We start from the raw sequence: 19,278 nt of genomic DNA, 5'->3' as shown, positions 1-19,278 counted from the left end.
ATTTTATAAAAAGCACGTAATTTCTTACTTAGATTTGTTTTTCGAGCTTACTTTTTTAGTATTTAGAGCGTACAACAAGCCAGTACAGTAACTATTTTTGTGTTTCTTTTTCCAAGGGAAAGTGAGGTTTTGGAACCTTTTGTCAATGAGAAAGGGTAGTTTGGCCACCCTTTTTTAAGGGAAGGGGTTGCTATAGTAAATTTTTAAAGGAAAAGTGTAGTTTTAGTACATTTTCCAAGGAATTCAATTGTTTGAGGATCTTTTTCCACGGGAAAGTAGTTTTAGTATATTTTTCCAAGAGATATAGTAGTTTTTGTACCTTTTAGTGAAAGGGTACTTTTAGTGCCTGTTTCCAAAGAAAAGGGTGCTTTTAGTACTGTTTTCCAAAAAAAGGGTAGTTTAAGTAATCTTTTCCAAGAGGAATGATAATTTTATTGTAGTATCTTTTTACAAGGGAAAGGGAAGTTTTAGTAACTTTTTCCAAGGGAAAGGGTATTTTCAATGGAAAATGTAGTTTTAGTGGCTTTTTTCAAGGGAAAGGGTAATTTTAGTACATTTTTAAAAGCGAAAGGGAAGTATTAGTATCTGTGTCCAAGGGAAAGGTTGGTTTTAGTACCATTATCCAAGAAAACTTGTCAACGAAGCACTTTTTCCCAAGGGAAAGGGTAGTTTTGGCATCTTTTTCCAATAAGAAGTGTTGGTTTAGCACAATTTTCCAAGGGAAAGTGTGTTTTTATGCCATTTTCCAAGGTAAAGTGTTTCTAGTATCGTATTCCCAGGGACAGCTTTAATATCATTTTCCAAGGGATGGTTTTACTACCTTTTTTCTAATTGAAGGGACAGTTTAACCAAAATTTTCCAAGGTAAAGGAAAATTTTAGTAAATTTTTTCCAAGGGAAAATATAGTTTTAGTACATTTTTCCAAGGGAAAGTGTAGGTTTAGAAAATTTTTCCAACTAAAATGGCAGTTTTAGTACATTTTTCCAAAAGAAAACGTAGTTTTAGTACCTTTTTTCGAAGGAAAGGATAGTTTTAGAAACCTTTTCAAAGGAAAATGCTAATTTTTGTACCGTTTTCCAAGGAAAATTGTAGATTTTGCACTTTTTCAAATGGAAACGGCAGTTTTAGTACTTTTTTCCAAGAGAAAGGTTAGTTTTAGTACCCTTTTCCTTCCTAGTTTTGCTAACTTTTTCCGAGGAAAAGGGCAGTTTTAGTACACTTTTTAAGGGAAATGTTGGTTTTAGTACCTTTTTCCAATGGAGAGTTAGGATAGTTTCAGGCCTTCCTTCCTTCCTATCGTCGCTTCGATTATACCGCGATGGTATGAGTTGCTCCATCCATTCTCCCATCGCCTTAAGTCTCATAGCCGCAGTGGCTACCTCACACTTAATTTGTATGTCGATGGGTCGGATATCTAGAGTAGTTTCCAGAGCCCTATTGGGCGTGGTCCTGTTGTATGGTCCTTATGTTGCACTTTTTCTCCATAGCAGTCCCCCAAACTACTGAGGCGTAAGTAAGTATTGGTCTAATAACGTTCCAGTAGAGCCAGTGGACTATCCTAGGATTCAGGCCCCATACCTTTTTCCAAGGGAAAGGTTAGTTTTGGTACCTTTTTCCAAGGAAATGCTAGATTTAACACGATTTCCAAGGAAAATGTACCTATTTTCAGGTGAAAGGTTAGGTTTAGCGCTTTTTTCAAGGGAAGGGGAAGTTTTAGCACATCTTTAAAATAGAATGAAAAGTTTCAGTAAATTTTTCCAATGGAATGGGTAATTTTAGTACCTTCTGGCAGTTTTTGTGCCTTTCTCTTTTGTATCAATGAGATTAAACCTGAATCGTACAGCTCTCATTCAATTGAGAGAAGTCTGCCTGCTTTTCCCCATTGGAATGTTCATGGGACTTTGGGAAAAAAAACTGCCTTATCTTTTTCAATCAGGTGCTGTTATGTCACTAGTATCTGAGGTTCTATCGTCCCTTCTACCAAGATTGGCTTAAAAAGACAGTCGTCTACAACCAAATTAACAGTGTCTTTAGCGGTTCCTTCATATTCCGGTTATTGATAAAGCATCAGTTCGTTATACGGCTTTAATGGCTGCCATGGCTCTTTCAGTTTCGTTTTACCAGCCACCCTTTACAATTTACTTGTCCCCAGATTCAAGCCTAAATTAAAACAAGAGTAACATTTTCAAAATAACACATTTTATCTGTTTTCATTTTATTAACTGTAACATTTTACTGAACTGAAATGTTAAATCAACTTAAATTATTAAACTTGCTTCAAGCAATTCATTAACATTAATTCAAAAAAAAAAAGCTCAAAAAATGCGAGTAAATTCTAAAAATATTATATAAATGCAACTGACTTTTTTTGTTTGTTTGTGACAACAATAACGCTAAATACTGTACTCTGGAAAGCAATATTAAAGCTAGTAACAATATTAACATCAATGAGAGACTTTGAAATAGGTTGTCTAAGCTTAAAAGATAGTTCGAGATTGTGTTAGACCTTCGGCCAAAGGAAATGGTCTGTGTTAACTATAATACCCATACACATTATTACACACCAATGAAGCAAAATATTCAAGCTCTTAGAAAAATTGTCTACATTTTAGACATATGAATACGGATATGCCTATAGCAATGGTGGTGTACTTAAAATAATATTTCAATTTGGAACGTTTACGTTCAGCCAGGTATTCGTCGTAGTCAATGTATAGAGGATTCTTGGGTGGGCTAAATGAAGCTAGCTGTGTGTTTGAAATGAGAGGGAAGGAAATGATTCTTATCAATCTATGGGAAGTTATCATATGAAAAACTTACATATTTGGTGGTCTTTTTCAATTCCTTTATAGTACCTCGATAGCTTTTCAAGGTTTTTTGCAAGGCCTTCATATTCTCATTTGTTACAGGACCAAGAAGATTTTTTTCCAAATGATTCTTAACAAACTTTAATGTGGAATTAATAATTACCAAATGTTGCAAATGATTGGCTGTTATCATTAAAATTTCATAGAAACTATAGGAGGAAGACATAACATTAAAAACTTGAAGAAATGTGAATGAAATGAAACTGAAAACTTACTGTTCATGGGAAGATCTGTTCACTCGGGCTATGGATTTCTTTGACCAATGATGTAAATGGAAACTAGAATGAGGCAAGTAAAAATATCTGTAGTAATTTACAAGAAGTCGTAAAATAAAAAGTAAATAATAGCAATTCAGTTATTAGTAGATTCATGAGTTTTAGATATTTTACGATTTTTGGTACTTACTCCAACAATCCCTTCATAATCTTCATGCGATATATGGGAAATTGAATGCCCAACTCTTTCAAGCGTTGATCTTGCATGCACAAAAACTGCGACAATGGTACTCTTTCCTTGGCAAAGTACTCCAAAAAGTTTTCCATGCTAATCGATAGCAATATGGTATTGATTTCTTGAAAGTATTCAGGACATTCAGATTTAAGAAATATGCGTGGTATATAATCACGCAATGTATTGTAACCGAGATATTGTGAAGGCACAATAAATGCTTCCTTTTGTTTGGGAAAAATTTCGAGAAGATCATAAAATCCATGGAACTGTGCCACTTGTATGGGAGTATAGCCTTTCTTATTGGCTATAGTGTAGTTGACGCCAGCATCAATAAGGATTTTGACAATATCAGCACGATTATTTTCAATAGCATGAAATATTGGGGTGCATCCCTGATTGTCTACGGCATCAAAACTGACTTCCTTTAATAGCAACTTCACCACCTTAGTGTGGCCATTCTTACAGGCCAACATAAAGGGAGTAGTGCCATATTTATCGGCCACATTTACAACGGCACCATGCAATAACAGTATTTTGGCAATTTTCTCAATTACATCGGGATTATTGCACTGCGAGTCGCAGCAATTCATCAGTGGTGTAATGGAGTCTACTTGTTGGTTAACATCAGCCTGTTTCTCTTCTATCAAATACTCAACAATATCCAAGTTACCCTCCTTGCAGGCATGCAGCAATATGGTGAAGCCACCTGAAAATATCACATTGTCACCTTATTGCCATTTCCAGAAAACACTACTACTCACATCTCACGGGTTCATTGACATCCACATTGTTCAACTCAACTTGTTGCTTAATCTTTTCCAGATCTCCCTTCATAACAGCTTCGTATAGCTCGTCATCGTTTCTTTTGTACCAGTTGACCGAAGGTTTCTTCTTTATTATCTATGCAAGTGAAAAATGAATACCACCCCCAGCTCACCATTGCTTTAATACGCCCTTAAATTTGGTTGAGTGCATGAATGGAAAAATACTTACATCATCGCCAAAGGCAAATCCATCGTAGTAATCATCCTCAGAATCGGACTCTGGTGGTCTATAAACGACATTTCCTCTTCGAGACATAGCACTGAAGCATACTTTTTGCCAAAATAAATGAAGCTCTCTGATTTTTGCATGTAAACAATGGGCGATGCAAAACAAACTAAGGCAGGCATGTTTTACACAAAGCGACAAGCGGCATATGCCAGTGTTGTATTTGGAAATAAAGTTGCAAGCATGATACAATTAGTAGGTAAAGCTCAGTTAGCAGCTCTATCAAAATTTTAGTTAGCAAACATAAGGTGAACAACGGAGGCCACCGTAGAGCATAGGTTAGCATGTCCGCCTATGACACTGAATGCCTGGGTTCGAAACCTGGCGAGAACACCAGAAAAAGTGCGGCAAGCCGTTCAGATTCGGCTATAAAAGGGAGGTCCGTTATTCTTGAGCTTAAATTTGAATCGGACAGCACTCATTGCTTTTTTACTTTCATGTCGGAATCCTTGTATGAAGACCCAGCTCATGACATGGCGTTGACTAGAGTTCCCGAATATCATGATGTTCCGCCAAAAATGGTGGGCACAGGTCCCATATGTTAATCAACTTACTAAACATATAAAAGGGGGTGGTTACTGCAGTGTTGGTGGCATGGTCACTATCTGTAAATGGATATCTATCTGTCAGGACATTCTGGCCTAAAGTCTGGCTTCAGATAACCCAAAAGAGGTCAGTGTGTGGTATTACAGGGTTGTAATCCAGCACAGGATGGCTCTGAGCATCACCAGGGTTGGGACTATGAGCTCCAATTTGCTTGGTGTTGATCGTCATCACGAGAAGCGCAGCTGGGAACAACCGGGCGCATCCATAGGTTGCATATAGTAGGGGGCTTCGAATACGGATTAGCTGCAATTGCAATCGCGGACAATCAGCGATATCGATTGGAGACTCTTAAGGCCAAAACAGAATGAGCGCATTGAGCTTTGTTTTTGAGCGTTAAAAAATGCAACTCTGCAAAAAAAAAAACCCAAAGTTAAAGAATTTTAAATTTTGACGTCTGAAATCGAGCGTCATTCTGTGTTGCCACCAGTGAAGTAGTTTTTTTTGGCGTCAAAGTTAAAATTTGTTTAAATTTAGTGCTTTTTTTGTGGGTTCTATTTGCAGAGTTGCATTTTTCGTCCAATACTCAAAAAAAAAAATAAAAAAATTTCCCTCGGAAAGGCACTAAAAAATAACATTAGTTACCAAAACTAATGTTTTCCTTGGCAAAAGGTACTAAAACTACCCATTTCATTTGAAAAAGAACTAAAGCTACGCTTTCTCTTGGGAAAAGGTACTGAAACTAACCTTTCCCTTAGGTAAAGTTACTTATACTAACCATTCGCTTGGAAAAATGTGGTAATATAACCATTTTCCTTGGAAAAAGGTACTAAAACTTAACTTTTCCTTATGAAGAGATACTCAGTCTAACCTTTTCCCTGGGAAAGATACTAAAACTAAATTTTCCCTTGATAAAAGTTTCTAAAACTATCCTTTCCTTTGGGAAAAGGGTCCAATTTCCCTAGGGAAAAGCTACTAAAACTAACTTTTCACTTGCAAAAAGTTACTAAAAATTCCCTTTTCCATGGGAAAAAAGTACAAAAAATTCTCTTTCCTTGGGAAAAGGTACTAATATTACCGTTTCTTTTGGCAAAATTCACTAAATATTTCTCTTTCCTTGAAAAAATGTACTAAAATTACAGTTTTTTCGGCAAATTGTGCTAAAATTACCGTTTCTCTTGGAAAAAGGTACATAGCATCACATTCCCTTGGGAAAAGATATTAAAGCTAAGCTTTCCATTGCGAAAAAGTAAACAATTACCTTTTCCTTGGGACAAGGTTCTAAAATTACCCTTTCTTTCGGAAAAATGCAATAATAATTCTCTTTTCCTTTGGAAAATGTACTAAAATCACCGTTTTTTCGGCAAAATGTGCTAAAAGTACGGTTTTTCTTGGAAAAAGGTACTTAGCTTCAGATTCCCTTGGGAAAAAGTACTGAATCTAACCTTTCCCTTGGAAAAAGGTACTAAACCTACCTTTCCCTTGGAAAAAGGTGCTTAAGCTGCACTTTCCCCTGGAAATAGGTACTGGAATTGCCCTTTGCATTAAAAAAGTACTAAACCTATCATTTCCCTAGGAAAAAATTATTAAAGTAACATTTTCCCTTGGCAAAAGGCCGTTTTCTTTGAAAAAGTTACTAAAACTGCCCTTTCGATGGCAAAAAAGTACTAAACCCACCATTTCCATTGGAAAAGGGTACTAAAACTCTCCTTTTCTCGGAAAAATGTACTAAAATTACCATTTCCCTTGGAAAAGGGTACTTAAGCTCACTTTCCTTTGGGAACTGAACTGAAACTGCCCCTTGGAAAAATACTAAATCTATCCTTTCATAAGGAAAACAGTACTTAATCCTCTCTTCCCCTTAGAAAATGGAAGTAAAATTAAATTTTTCCTTGGAAAAGGGAGCAAAATCAACCCCTCCGCTTGGAAAAAGGTACTAAGACTACCCTAAAAATTACCTTTCTATTGGAAATAGTTACTAACTTTCCTTTTCCTTGGAAAATGGTACAATAACTACTCTTTTTCCTTCTATAAAGGTATTATAACTACCCTTACCTTTACGAAAAGGTACTAAAACTACCCTTTTCCTTGGAAAAGGTACTAAAACTATTCTTTTCCTTGAAAAAGGTACTAAAACTACGCTTTTCCTTGGAAAAGGTACTAAAAAAAACCTTTTCCTTGGAAAATGTACTATAACTATCCCTTCTCTTAGAAAATGTACTAAATTTAACCTTTCCTAACCTTTGGTAGTGGTACTAAATTTACCCTCTCCCTTGGGAAAGGTACTAAAACTACCCTTCTTCTTTCTTGGAAAAAGGTGCTAAAACTACGCTTTCCTTTAAAAAAAGTTACTGAAGCTACCCTCTCACTTGGGAAATGTACTAAAATTGATCTTTCCCTCTAAAAAAGTACTAAAACTACATATTCCTTTGGAAAAAGTATCGGAACTACATATTCCCTTGGAAAAAGTACCAAAACTACCCTTTCCTTTGGAAAAGTGTACTAAAACTACCCTTTGCCTTGAAAAAAGTTAAACAAACTACCATTTGCATTGGAAAAAGGTACTAAAAATACGATTTATTTCGGAGAAAGGACAAAAACTACCCCTTGGTTTGCAAAAAAGAAAAATTTTTCTAAAACTACCTTTTATCTTGCAAAAATTTACAAAAAATAACCTTTCCTTTGGTAAATTATACTTTACCTATCCTTTCTCTTGGAAAATTATACTACACGTATCCTTTTTCTCGGAATACGGTACTAATACTACCCTTTGCCTGGCAAATATTATAGTAAAACTTGCTTTTCCCTTGGGAAAATATACTAAATCTACCCTGAAATGAAAATCCCCTAAAAGGGTACTACGATAAAATTACCGTTTCCCGTGGAAAAAACGTTCTAAAACATGATATGAATCCGACACCCATTTTTGTGTTTTCAATATAAAGGATATGACAGTAATAGATTGAATGTTTGGTTTGGAGTTGCACTCTTTTCCAGCTTTTGAAATGAACATCTCCTTTGTGTGTTCAATTCCATAGGTTTATAATACATATGACAAACTTTTCATTTTCATATATTTTCTTAAAAATCCTAGAGATAGGACTAACATAAGTAAAACACCAATATTTTCAATTTGTATATCAAAATATATCTTCAAATGCTAATTCAATTCATATAAAACTCACTTAATCTAGAATACAATAAGGTCCAACTTTGATCATACTTTCATGATAAAGTTTTGTTTTTATCACAAATTGATTGGGGGAAGAAATATAGAAAAATATATTGTATAAAAAATCCCTCTTCGTTATTTGTTCGAGTACTACTTCATATGGCATGACCATAAATGAGGTACCAGATAATCCGTCCAACTTTCATAGGAATCTTTAGGACAGTTTTTACTTGCAAAGTATTCCATGCTATATAGGGAAATCATCAGGCAGTTGCCATAGATTAGGGTAAACCACAGCATTATGTTTCCCAAATTTTTAGGTGCAAAACGTGTTATAAAGATCATCAAGACCCCAATGACGCCAAAGAATACAAACATTACAGGAAAGAAGACTTGCAAAGCATAGCCCAGCACATATTCATGAAACAAAGCCGATATGGTGAATACTGTCAAGGATGAGGCCAGCTTGGAGCCCTTGAAGACATGCAAGTAGAAGTCCTTATAGATGTACTCATACAGCCAGTCATGCACCACAACATTCCAGTTGCGATAATATGTCTCATAATTGCTGGCCGTCCACCAGTCCTTATAGAACATGCGATCACCGAATCTTAAAAGCTCTGCGGTAAAGTTTAGCCAAGAGTGAAGTATCAAATAGAAGCCACATAGATATATGATTATGCAGGGCATAAGCATGCCGAATAATTTGACGATCATGGAGCCAGCATTAAGTTCTTCTCTTCCCATGTTGGCAAAATGTACTCGTATATGGCGTTCATGTATGTAGCTATAGAGAAAGGCCACAGCTACTACCTCCAGTAGACGGGAAGCAGCAAATTTCCAACGTATAACCGCTGTGCGAGGGTAATTATCACGGTACAGTAGGGTAGGAGCAAACAAATAATACAAATACTTTTGGAATGGCGGTACTGCAGCTTCGGATCTAGTATCGGAATCTGTTTTTACCTTGCCTTGTACTACCCTGCCACTGACAGTTCTCACAAACCCATGCATCTTCATTAACATTCGAATACTTTCCAGCAGCAGCACACAAGCCGAAACATAGGGCAGATCTAGGCTTAAACAGATTTTTGGAGGCAAATAGGTGAATATTACTTGACTGGTGATGTACAACAGAAGGCATGAGTAGGACCATACGCTCTGAAGGGTTTCTAAATAAAAACAAAGTTGGGGATTAGAAATATTGCATTAGATATGAACATAAGAAGTGTTTTCCCTTTACCTTGCTTACGAAGTTTCGAACGAACATGGGCCCATATCTGAATGGCAACATATATACTGAACACAAACGTCATTTGGAGCATCCATATACCGAATACGTTATCTATTTTTCCAAAGCCCTTCTTGAATGTTCCCAAACCAAATGTTACACTGAAAAGAAAAAAAAGAAGAGATAAGTTCGAATGAGTCCCAATTTTCTATGATGGTGAGAACATCAGAAAAAATTTTCAGCGGTGGTTTCATAGTAGTCCTCCTTCAAGGATACGTTGATTGAATTTAGGGATAATAAACCCAATCCCCGCAACGAAGAGCAGGAAGGAAATCCTATTCTTTACCAGGCTCTCACGTTGATGATATCTGCGATAAGTTGATAGTCTTTCCGCTAGTTCCATACGTTGAAACGGAAAATAGAAGCTCAGTCCCTTTTAGGACCATAGTTGTAATATGGTAGTTGGCATCGAAATACTGGCTGTACCAGAAGGAGGGCTTTCCGATTCATACATGGTCTCTAAATCGAAGAACAAGCACTGCAATTTACCATGGGCCAAGTCATTGATGCTATACTGCCAAGTTGTCCAAGGCGTTGGTGCTAAATTAAATCTCTACCTTGATGTAGAAGCAGTTAAAATTAAACAGAGACTCAAATTCCGAAGCAAGCTTTTCAATTTGGGCACTCGAAATATACTCTAGGTCTGGAAATTGGTTAAATAAGTGTCACGTTGTCCAAGGCTTTGGCGCTAAATTAAATCCCTACTTTGATGCAGAAGCAGTTAAGATTAACCAGAGTCAAATTCCGAAACAAGCTTTTCAATTTGGGCACTCGAAACTTTCTCTATGTCTGGAAAGTCGTAAAATAATTTCGTTTCGCCACTTGGTACTTGAAAACATTGCCTACTGCCAGCCACCTACTTTGAGATCATTTTCAATACTTCTCTCCACGTGGTACTAGACCGCTCGAAGGCCTTGTTTACGGCCCGCCCTCCACTTAGCACTTGATCAATCGAAATCTTTGCTTAGGTCTAGCTCTCCGCTTGGCACTTGATCAGGCAAAGTCCTTGCTTTCTGTCAGTCAATCACTTTGAGGTAAGTGAAACCACGACCCTCCAAGTGGTTCTCGAATCATCGAAAAGTCACTAACCATAATGTGAAACAGGGAGATTTCGAAGTTAGTGTGATATAATCCGCACTGTTTAACCTCCACCTATGGTATTAGGCTCTCACTTTGACGACATTTTCGATAGGTTGAATCTCCAGCGCGAAAGTACTACGCTGGCAAATCTTGTGAGACAGATTGGCGTCATAATATCGGCTATATACTGTGGTGAAACGGAACAACGGAAACGTGGTACAAAAAGCATTGCCATTCGAGAAAGTAATCGTGTTTGATAATCTTGTAGTTTTTCTATCCGGCTTGTTCCTTACATCTTTCAAATATCTATGTTGCATAAACTAATCCAATTTCAGTATAGTAAGAATAACCTCAAGTGATTTCAAATCATAAAGGATGAAGACAAAGAAAATATAGGCAAAACATTTTTTCGTCTCGCGATTTAAAAACCCGGAACAGGTCTCCTTATCTTCACATTTTAATTCTATTGGTTAATCATTTTCATAGTTAATTGCAGATAAAAAAGGTTTTTCAAAACTGAACCATAGTGCGTATGATTGATAAAAATAATATGCAGATAAAAAAGGTTTTTTAAAACTGAACCTTAGTGCGTATGATTGATAGAAATAATATGCTGTTGCCTTGGTGTCCTTTATACTTGCTAAACTGAAAGAGATAGTAGCTGCAAATTTGAGGCAAAGTTTCAGCGTAAACTATACGCTTTCGCGCTAAGTATGAAAGGGTGCAAACAATTTGAAAGGTTATATAACAATGTCATATAGTACGTCCGTCTGTCTGGCGAACGTATGATAACGTAACTAACTCATAATACCGACTACCAACTCTGGTGGTTGCCGAGCGCTGTCTACAACCAGAAACTTGCTACAAAAAGGAATTTAAATTCGATAAAGCCTTCGAACTTGATTGTTTGTTTACACATCTTCCCATTTTAAATCTATCGGTGAGACATTTTCAAAGTTAGTGGCAGATAAAAAAAAATTAAAACTGAACCATAGTGCGTATGATTGATAAAAATTGTATGCAGTTGTCTTGATATCCCTAATACTTCCGAAACTGAAAGCGATAGTAGCTACAACTTTGAAGAAAAGTTTTAGTGTACACTATTAGCTTTCGCGCCAGGCATGAAAGAGTGCAAAAAATTCGAAAGATTATGTAATAATGCCACATTGTTTGTCCGTCTGTCTGTCGTATGATAACTGTTAAACTTATGAATTTATAAACCTGAAATTTTGCATGTCTTCTCATTGATTATGTATGCCTTCGCGAATAGATACTGTCAGTTGCCCTACAGGAAAATATATCTAAAGGTCTTGTTGTTTACTATATATCTACACATTTTAATTTCCAACCAAGTCTTTTTACTGAACTGAACCATAGTGCGTATGATTGATACACATTATATGCAGTTGTCTTGATATCCTTTATACTTCCGAAACTGAAAGCGATAGTAGCTACAACTTTGAGGTAAAGTTTTAGTGCACACTATTAGCTTTCGCGCCAAGTATGAAAGAGTGCAAGAAACTTCCCATTTTAGTTTCATTGGTGATTTCATTTTCAAAGCTATAACAAAGATTTTTAAAGCTGAACCATGGTGCGTATGATTGATAAAAAATTGTGTGCAGTTGTCTTGATATCCTTTATACTTCCGAAACTGAAAGCGATAGTAGCTACAACTTTGAGGCAAAGTTTTAATGCACACTTTTAGCTTTCGCGCCAAGTATGAAATGGTTGAAACAATTTTAAGGATTATATAATAAAGCCATATTGTATGTCCGTCTGCCTGGCGAACGTATGATACCTTTTAAACTATTGTAAAAGTAAGTTTACATTGCCCACTAAATCCGGATTTATGGCCTCTTCGAGATTTAAATGCTAAATCCAGTGTTTTTTCTGGAGGTTTTACCATTAAAAAAATAAATCCCATTTTTGCAAGATTTATTTTTAAATCCCAAATAAACCCGATTTCATGCCTCGATCGATAAAAGTACCAAAATATGCAACTGTTTTCAACAATTGTGTATGGATGTGTGTGATATGCACATTCTTGTATACGCATGTACGCTTGTGTATGTCACTTAAATCCCCAATAACACAATGTAAACGGACAGGGTTTGTTTTTGTATTTAGTTAAGTCCAGATCTAAAAAATTTCAATGTAAACGTGATAAAATGTACTTATAAGCCTGAACAGTCACTCCCAGTAGCGTCCTTTAGATTGATGACTTTGTAGACCTCCTAAACTAAAGTTTAGTCCGCAAGGCTATTTGTTGAGTAATTTTTGAATCAAATTTTAACCCTGGTACGCACACTAGAATACGATTTAACAGATGCGGCTCTCTGCTACATGAATATTGTTAAATCAGATTTGGTCCTTAAAATCCTGGCATCGGTGTGAGCGAATAAGGACATCACTGTTCTCATGTAAAGTGTGAAACCTTTTGTCACAACAATTTCGATAACACTGCGTAACAAATATAGAGTCAAGGTCTGAGGGTGGGAAATTCCAAGCCAAGGTGATGGTATTTGGTCAGTAGAACAAACCCCCAAAAGAGTTCAGAGATCTCTGGCCAATCTTTTTAGGGCTCTTTAAATATGGAATATGAAAAGGAGACAAAGGTCCACATATTTTGGGATATATCTAAGATATATCAGAGATGGATGGACCGATTAATGCGAATTTTTGTTTGTACTTTAAAAGTAACCAAAATCACAAATCTTCTAAACGAAAACCCTACAAGAGGGCATATAGAACAAATAAGATCCGTTCTGGACGATATTCTGCATGGATGTCCGAAAGTCTAACATACCTAACTTTAAATTTTTGCAAAATTGGGTCCCAAATCATACATCGGTAGATAGGTCTATATGTCAGCTATATCCAAATATTGTCGCATCTGAACCTAACGAAATAGGTGAATGGACTTAATACAACTCACAGTACCAAATTTCAGCGAAATCGGGTAATAAATAAACATTTTGGGGTCGATAGACTTTTGATTCGGGAATAGATTTTAATGGCAGGGTAAGATAGGGTATGATCTTGACCGTACTTGGCACGGATATAGAGGAGATTACCACAACTTACTATGCCAATATTCAGCGAAAATAGGGAAAAAATCATATTCTATAGCCCTAAAAACTTATATCGGGAGAATGGTATGTATGTCAGCTATATCCAAACACGGATCTATCTGGTATATACTCGATACACAAGCTGAAAAGCCTATCACAGCTCACTGTAACAAATTTATGCGTTCAAATAACTGCATCAACTGCCACATCAAGATATAGCCCATCTTAGAACTTTTTCATTTTCAAAGACTTGCGGCGTGTTTTCAGCAGATGAAGGGACGGACGGACATTGATAGATCGCTTTAGAATTTTATGAAAACCCGCAATATATACTTTATATATTGGGTTGCCCAAAAAGTAATTGCGGATTTTTTAAAAGAAAGTAAATGCATTTTTAATAAAACTTAGAATGAACTTCAATCAAATATACTTTTTTTCTAAAGCAAGCTAAAAGTAACAGCTGATAACTGGCAGATGAAGGAATGCAATTACAGCGTCACAAGCTGTCAACAAATTTGTCAACGCCGACTATATGAAAAATCCGCAATTACTTTTTGGGCAACCCAATACAACTCACAGTTCGAAAATCGGGTAATAAATAAGCATTTTATGGTTAATAGACTTTCGATTCGATTTTAATGGCAGTTGTAAAGGGTGATTTTTTTGAGGTTAGGATTTTCATGCATTAGTATTTGACAGATCACGTGGGATTTCAGACATGGTGTCAAAGAGAAAGATGCTCAGTATGCTTTGACATTTCATCATGAATAGACTTACTAACGAGCAACGCTTGCAAATCATTGAATTTTATTACCAAAATCAGTGTTCGGTTCGAAATGTGTTCAAATTTTGACAAATTTTGTTCAGCGATGAGGCTCATTTCTGGTTGAATGGCTACGTAAATAAGCAAAATTGCCGCATTTGGAGTGAAGAGCAACCAGAAGCCGTTCAAGAACTGCCCATGCATCCCGAAAAATGCACTGTTTGGTGTGGTTTGTACGCTGGTGGAATCATTGGACCGTATTTTTTCAAAGATGCTGTTGGACGCAACGTTACGGTGAATGAACACATTTCGAACCGAACACTGATTTTGGTAATAAAATTCAATGATTTGCAAGCGTTGCTCGTTAGTAAGTCTATTCATGATGAAATGTCAAAGCATACTGAGCATCTTTCTCTTTGACACCATGTCTGAAATCCCACGTGATCTGTCAAATACTAATGCATGAAAATCCTAACCTCAAAAAAATCACCCTTTATATAAATAGAGTACCATCTTGACCGTACTTGGCATGGATATAAAGGAGACTACCACAACATACTGTGCCAATATTCGGGGATAAATCACATTCTATGGCCCCAAAAACTTATAACGGAAGAATGGTATATATAGCAGCTATATCCAAACATCGATCTATCACACAAGCTGAAAAGCCTATCACAGCTCACTCTTCCAAATTTCTGCGTTCAAACAAAATCACCTTTTATACCTCTAAGGTCTGAAACCTCCAGGTCGGTCTATATGAGGGCTACATCAAGATATAGCCCATCTTCGAACTTCATTTTCAAAGACTGTAGCGTGTTTTCAACAGATGAACCGACGGACGGACATTGATAGATCGCTTTAGAATTTTATGAAAACTCAGAATATATAGTATAACTTTATATATTTCGATATATTACAAAGGGAACAACAAAATGAATATATCCCCATTCTTAGGTGGTGCGTATGAAAATTAAAATTCTACTCACCTTCCATTGACAAAATAATCATGTGTTATGTTGTTCAACAAAAAGATCAAAAATATTATATAGAATATATGGTATATAGTCTTCATGTGATCCACTTCCAAAAGGGCAGTCAAATAGGATTCGCGGGTAATAAAGATTTTATCGGGAAGTGTGCGTAGACGACCTCGCTTTGAAATATCTTTCGCCACATTGTTTGCTTCATGTTCCGATTTTCTCGATGCTTGCGATTTTTGGGTTTCGTCGCTAGTGCTAGCATCCGCATTCTTTACATGGTCTTCTTCATTGCATGTTTTACGATCTGTTGTCTGCCCACTGTTTGGAGATGTTTTGCCTGCGTCAGTCTTTGATGATGACGATGTTGATTTTAAGCGCAAACGATTACTCCAGGTGTTTGATTTATGCTGTGTCTGTGGTTTGGCAAAATTTCGAAATTCGTGAGCCTGCAACTCTTGTTGGCGCAGTTGTTCCATGACCTCGTCTATCATGCCGGACATACGTTTTTGTACATCACGCAAAACGTTTGTCTGGAATGCTTCCAGTTTGTGACGCACGAAATGCAATTCCATATTTTGATCGGTTAGGGCAGTTGATTCTAAAAAAAACGTTGGAAGAGAGTGGTAAGATCATAAATTATAAGGGAAATAACTTAAAGGGTGTTTTTGTAAGCATGGTTTCTTGAGTTTGATAATAACTCAAATTTGCTACATATATTCAACATTTTTATTGCAATCAATAAATTGGTCTTTGCCATTTACTTTATAAAAATAACTTCATGTAAATGTTGTCTGCGGTACTAGTTCAAGTGGTCATTTCGTAAGGTTAAATTTTGCATCACTTTGGGTTTTTTACAGTCGTCTTTGAAGAAAAATGCACGGGTGATGACACCAGTCCATAAATCACAGCAAACTGTTGTTTTTTCGGAATGCATTGGTAACTCTTGTTCAGCATGTTACTATTCTTCACTATTCTTGTTTACGTATTCATTTACGTGGAAATGGTCCTACCGGTGATAACACCAGTCCATAAATCACAGCAAACTGTCGTTATTTTCGGGTGCATTGGTAACTCTTCTTCACTTCCAATTCAGTTTCCTATCCAAAATCACACCTAAGTAATTGACCTTTTCAGATGTCGAAATCGTCTTATTGAGGAAACGTGGTGCGTTAAATTAGCCCACCTTCGTCTTCCTTGTCAACAGGCAGATATCGAAATCGTCTTATTGAGAAAACGTGCTGCGTTAAATTCGCCCATCTTCGTCTTCCTTGTGAACAGGCATTTTTCAGTCTTCTCAGAGTTAACATTGAGACCTCTGGGTCTAGCCCGGTCATATGCCATATGTAAGACACTTTCGGCCCTTCTGCATAGCTCGTTCGGATTCTTACTCCTTAGAAGTGTTATAGCATCGTCTGCGTAGCAGACGGATTCAAATCCCTCCTCAGTCAGCATCCGTAATAGGTCATTTATGGTGGTCACCCATAGGAGTGGCGATAAAATGATGTGTGTGAAGATAAATTCCGAATTTAACTAGCAGAGACACAAACCGCTTTGTTAACAGAGTGCGAGAGAGAGTAACAGAAGTATTAACAGAGATCCACTGAGGGGTTAGCAGAGCTCTGTAAATACTTAACACAACCAAAAAACAAGAGAAATTAATTAAATTTCTTACTTTTTATCAATTTTTGCAAATATTTGTAAAAAAAAAGTAAAACCATAACAAAATTTGGAGTAAAATATCAATGCTTTGAATCAAAAACACCAAATTAAAAATATCTATTACCGTAGTACTGAGAAAAATGAAAAATTTATAAAAAAAATATTCTGGGCAGGATTATGACCAATGGTCCTGGAGGACATCTAAGAATTCTACAAGGTACTACCATACATCGTTGGAAAGGTCACGACAGGAGCTTTCCAAAACATGTCCTTATTCGAAAATCGAGCAGTTGGTTTTTTCAAATTCCTGTCTTTTTTTAAGAATTTCTCGAAAAAAAATCTGGACAGGATTATGGCCAACGCTCCTGGAGGACATCTAAGAATTCTACAAGGTACTACCATACATCGTTGAAAAGGTGACTATGTGTGCTTTCCAAAACATGTCTTTATTCGAAAATCGAGCAGTTGGTTTTGTCAAATTCCTGTCTTTTTTAAAAAAAAATCTGGACAGGATAATGTCCAATGCTCCTGGAGGACATCTAAGAATTCTACAAGGTACTACCATACATCGTTGGAAAGGTCACGATGTGTGCTTTCCAAAACATGTCCTTATTCGAAAATCGAGCAGTTGATTTTTTCAAATTCCTGTCTTTTTTAAAAAAATTCTGGAAAAAAAATCTGGACAGGATAATGTCCAATGCTCCTAGAGGATATCTAAGAATTCTACAAGGTACTACCATACATCGTTGGAAAGGTGACGATGTGTGCTTTCCAAAACATGTCCTTATTCGAAAATCGAGCAGTTGGTTTTTTCAAATTCCTGTCTTTTTTAAAAAAATTCTCGAAAAAAAATCTGGACAGGATAATGGCCAATGCTCCTGGAGGACATCTAAGAATTCTACAAGGTACTACCATACATCGTTGGAAAGGTGACGATGTGTGCTTTCCAAAACATGCCCTTATTCGAAAATCGAGCAGTTGGTTTTTTCAAATTCCTGTCTTTTTTAAAAAAATTCTCAAAAAAATTCTTGAAAGGATTATGGCCAACACTCCTGGAGGACATCTAAGAATTCTACAAGGTACTACCATACATCGTTGGAAAGGTGACGATGTGTGCTTTCCGAAACATGTCCTTATTCGAAAATCGAGCAGTTGGTTTTTTTCAAATTCCTGTCTTTTTTAAAAAAATTCTCAAAAAAATTCTGGAAAGGATAATGGCCAATGCTCCTGGAGGACATCTAAGAATTCTACAAGGTACTACCATACATCGTTGGAAAGGTGACGATGTGTGCTTTCCAAAACATGTCCTTATTCGAAAATCGAGCAGTTGGTTTTTTCAAATTCCTGTCTTTTTTAAAAAAATTCTCAAAAAAAATTCTTGAAAGGATTATGGCCAACGCTCCTGGAGGACATCTAAGAATTCTACAAGGTAGCTACCATACATCGTTGGAAAGGTGACGATGTGTGCTTTCCAAAACATGTCCTTATTCGAAATCGAGCAGTTGGGTTTTTTCAAATTCCTGTCTTTTTTAAAAAAATTCTGGAAAAAAATCGGGACAGGATAATGTCCAATGCTCCTGGAGGACATCTAAGAATTCTACAAGGTACTACCATACATCGTTGGAAAGGTGACAATGTGTGCTTTCCAAAACATGCCCTTATTCGAAAATCGAGCAGTTGGTTTTTTCAAATTCCTGTCTTTTTTAAAAAAATTCTCAAAAAAAATTCTTGAAAGGATTATTGGCCAACACTCCTGGAGGACATCTAAGAATTCTACAAGGTACTACCATACATCGTTGGAAAGGTGACGATGTGTGCTTTCCAAAACATGCCCTTATTCGAAAATCGAGCAGTTGGTTTTTTCAAATTCCTGTCTTTTTAAAAAAATTCTCGAAAAAAAATCGGGACAGGATAATGGCCAATGCTCCTGGAGGACATCTAAGAATTCTACAAGGTACTACCATACATCGTTGGAAAGGTGACAAGTGTGTGCTTTCCAAAACATGCCCTTATTCGAAAATCGAGCAGTTGGTTTTTTCAAATTCCTGTCTTTTTTAAAAAAATTCTCAAAAAAATTCTTGAAAGGATTATGGCCAACACTCCTGGAGGACATCTAAGAATTCTACAAGGTACTACCATACATCGTTGGAAAGGTGACGATGTGTGCTTTCCGAAACATGTCCTTATTCGAAAATCGAGCAGTTGGTTTTTTCAAATTACCTGTCTTTTTTAAAAAAATTCTCAAAAAAATTCTGGAAAGGATAATGGCCAATGCTCCTGGAGGACATCTAAGAATTCTACAAGGTACTACCATACATCGTTGGAAAGGTGACGATGTGTGCTTTCCAA

The 19,278-nt window shown here is 36.5% G+C and overlaps 2 protein-coding genes across 2 annotated transcripts in view; both read right to left on the bottom strand.

Annotated features, from left to right (window-relative positions):
* Window positions 1-2,310: 2,310 nt before the first annotated feature.
* LOC106090134 (POTE ankyrin domain family member B) lies at window positions 2,311-4,458 on the bottom strand. The gene is made up of 6 exons (XM_013256224.2): window positions 4,311-4,458; window positions 4,079-4,217; window positions 3,273-4,023; window positions 3,083-3,145; window positions 2,821-3,016; window positions 2,311-2,747 (listed from the first exon to the last, which is right to left on the bottom strand). The coding sequence occupies exons 1-6, from the start codon at window positions 4,395-4,397 to the stop codon at window positions 2,589-2,591; spliced, it is 1,395 nt and encodes a 464-aa protein (XP_013111678.2). The 5' UTR covers window positions 4,398-4,458; the 3' UTR covers window positions 2,311-2,588.
* A 3,614-nt stretch (window positions 4,459-8,072) lies between these two features.
* Window positions 8,073-19,278, bottom strand: part of LOC106090130 (sterol O-acyltransferase 1) — a 21,943-nt gene continuing 10,737 nt past the window's right edge. The window contains exons 2-4 of the mRNA XM_059369527.1: window positions 15,277-15,868; window positions 9,326-9,474; window positions 8,073-9,254 (exon numbers count right to left, since the gene is read on the bottom strand). Coding sequence (XP_059225510.1) covers window positions 8,233-9,254; window positions 9,326-9,474; window positions 15,277-15,868 — 1,763 coding nt within the window. The 3' untranslated portion in view covers window positions 8,073-8,232. The remainder of the gene's footprint in view (window positions 9,255-9,325; window positions 9,475-15,276; window positions 15,869-19,278) is intronic.

Source organism: Stomoxys calcitrans, chromosome 5 (genome assembly GCF_963082655.1).
Source record: "Stomoxys calcitrans chromosome 5, idStoCalc2.1, whole genome shotgun sequence".
Classification (NCBI taxonomy): Eukaryota; Metazoa; Arthropoda; class Insecta; order Diptera; family Muscidae; genus Stomoxys; species Stomoxys calcitrans.
This window is presented reverse-complemented; position numbering and strand designations above follow the sequence as displayed.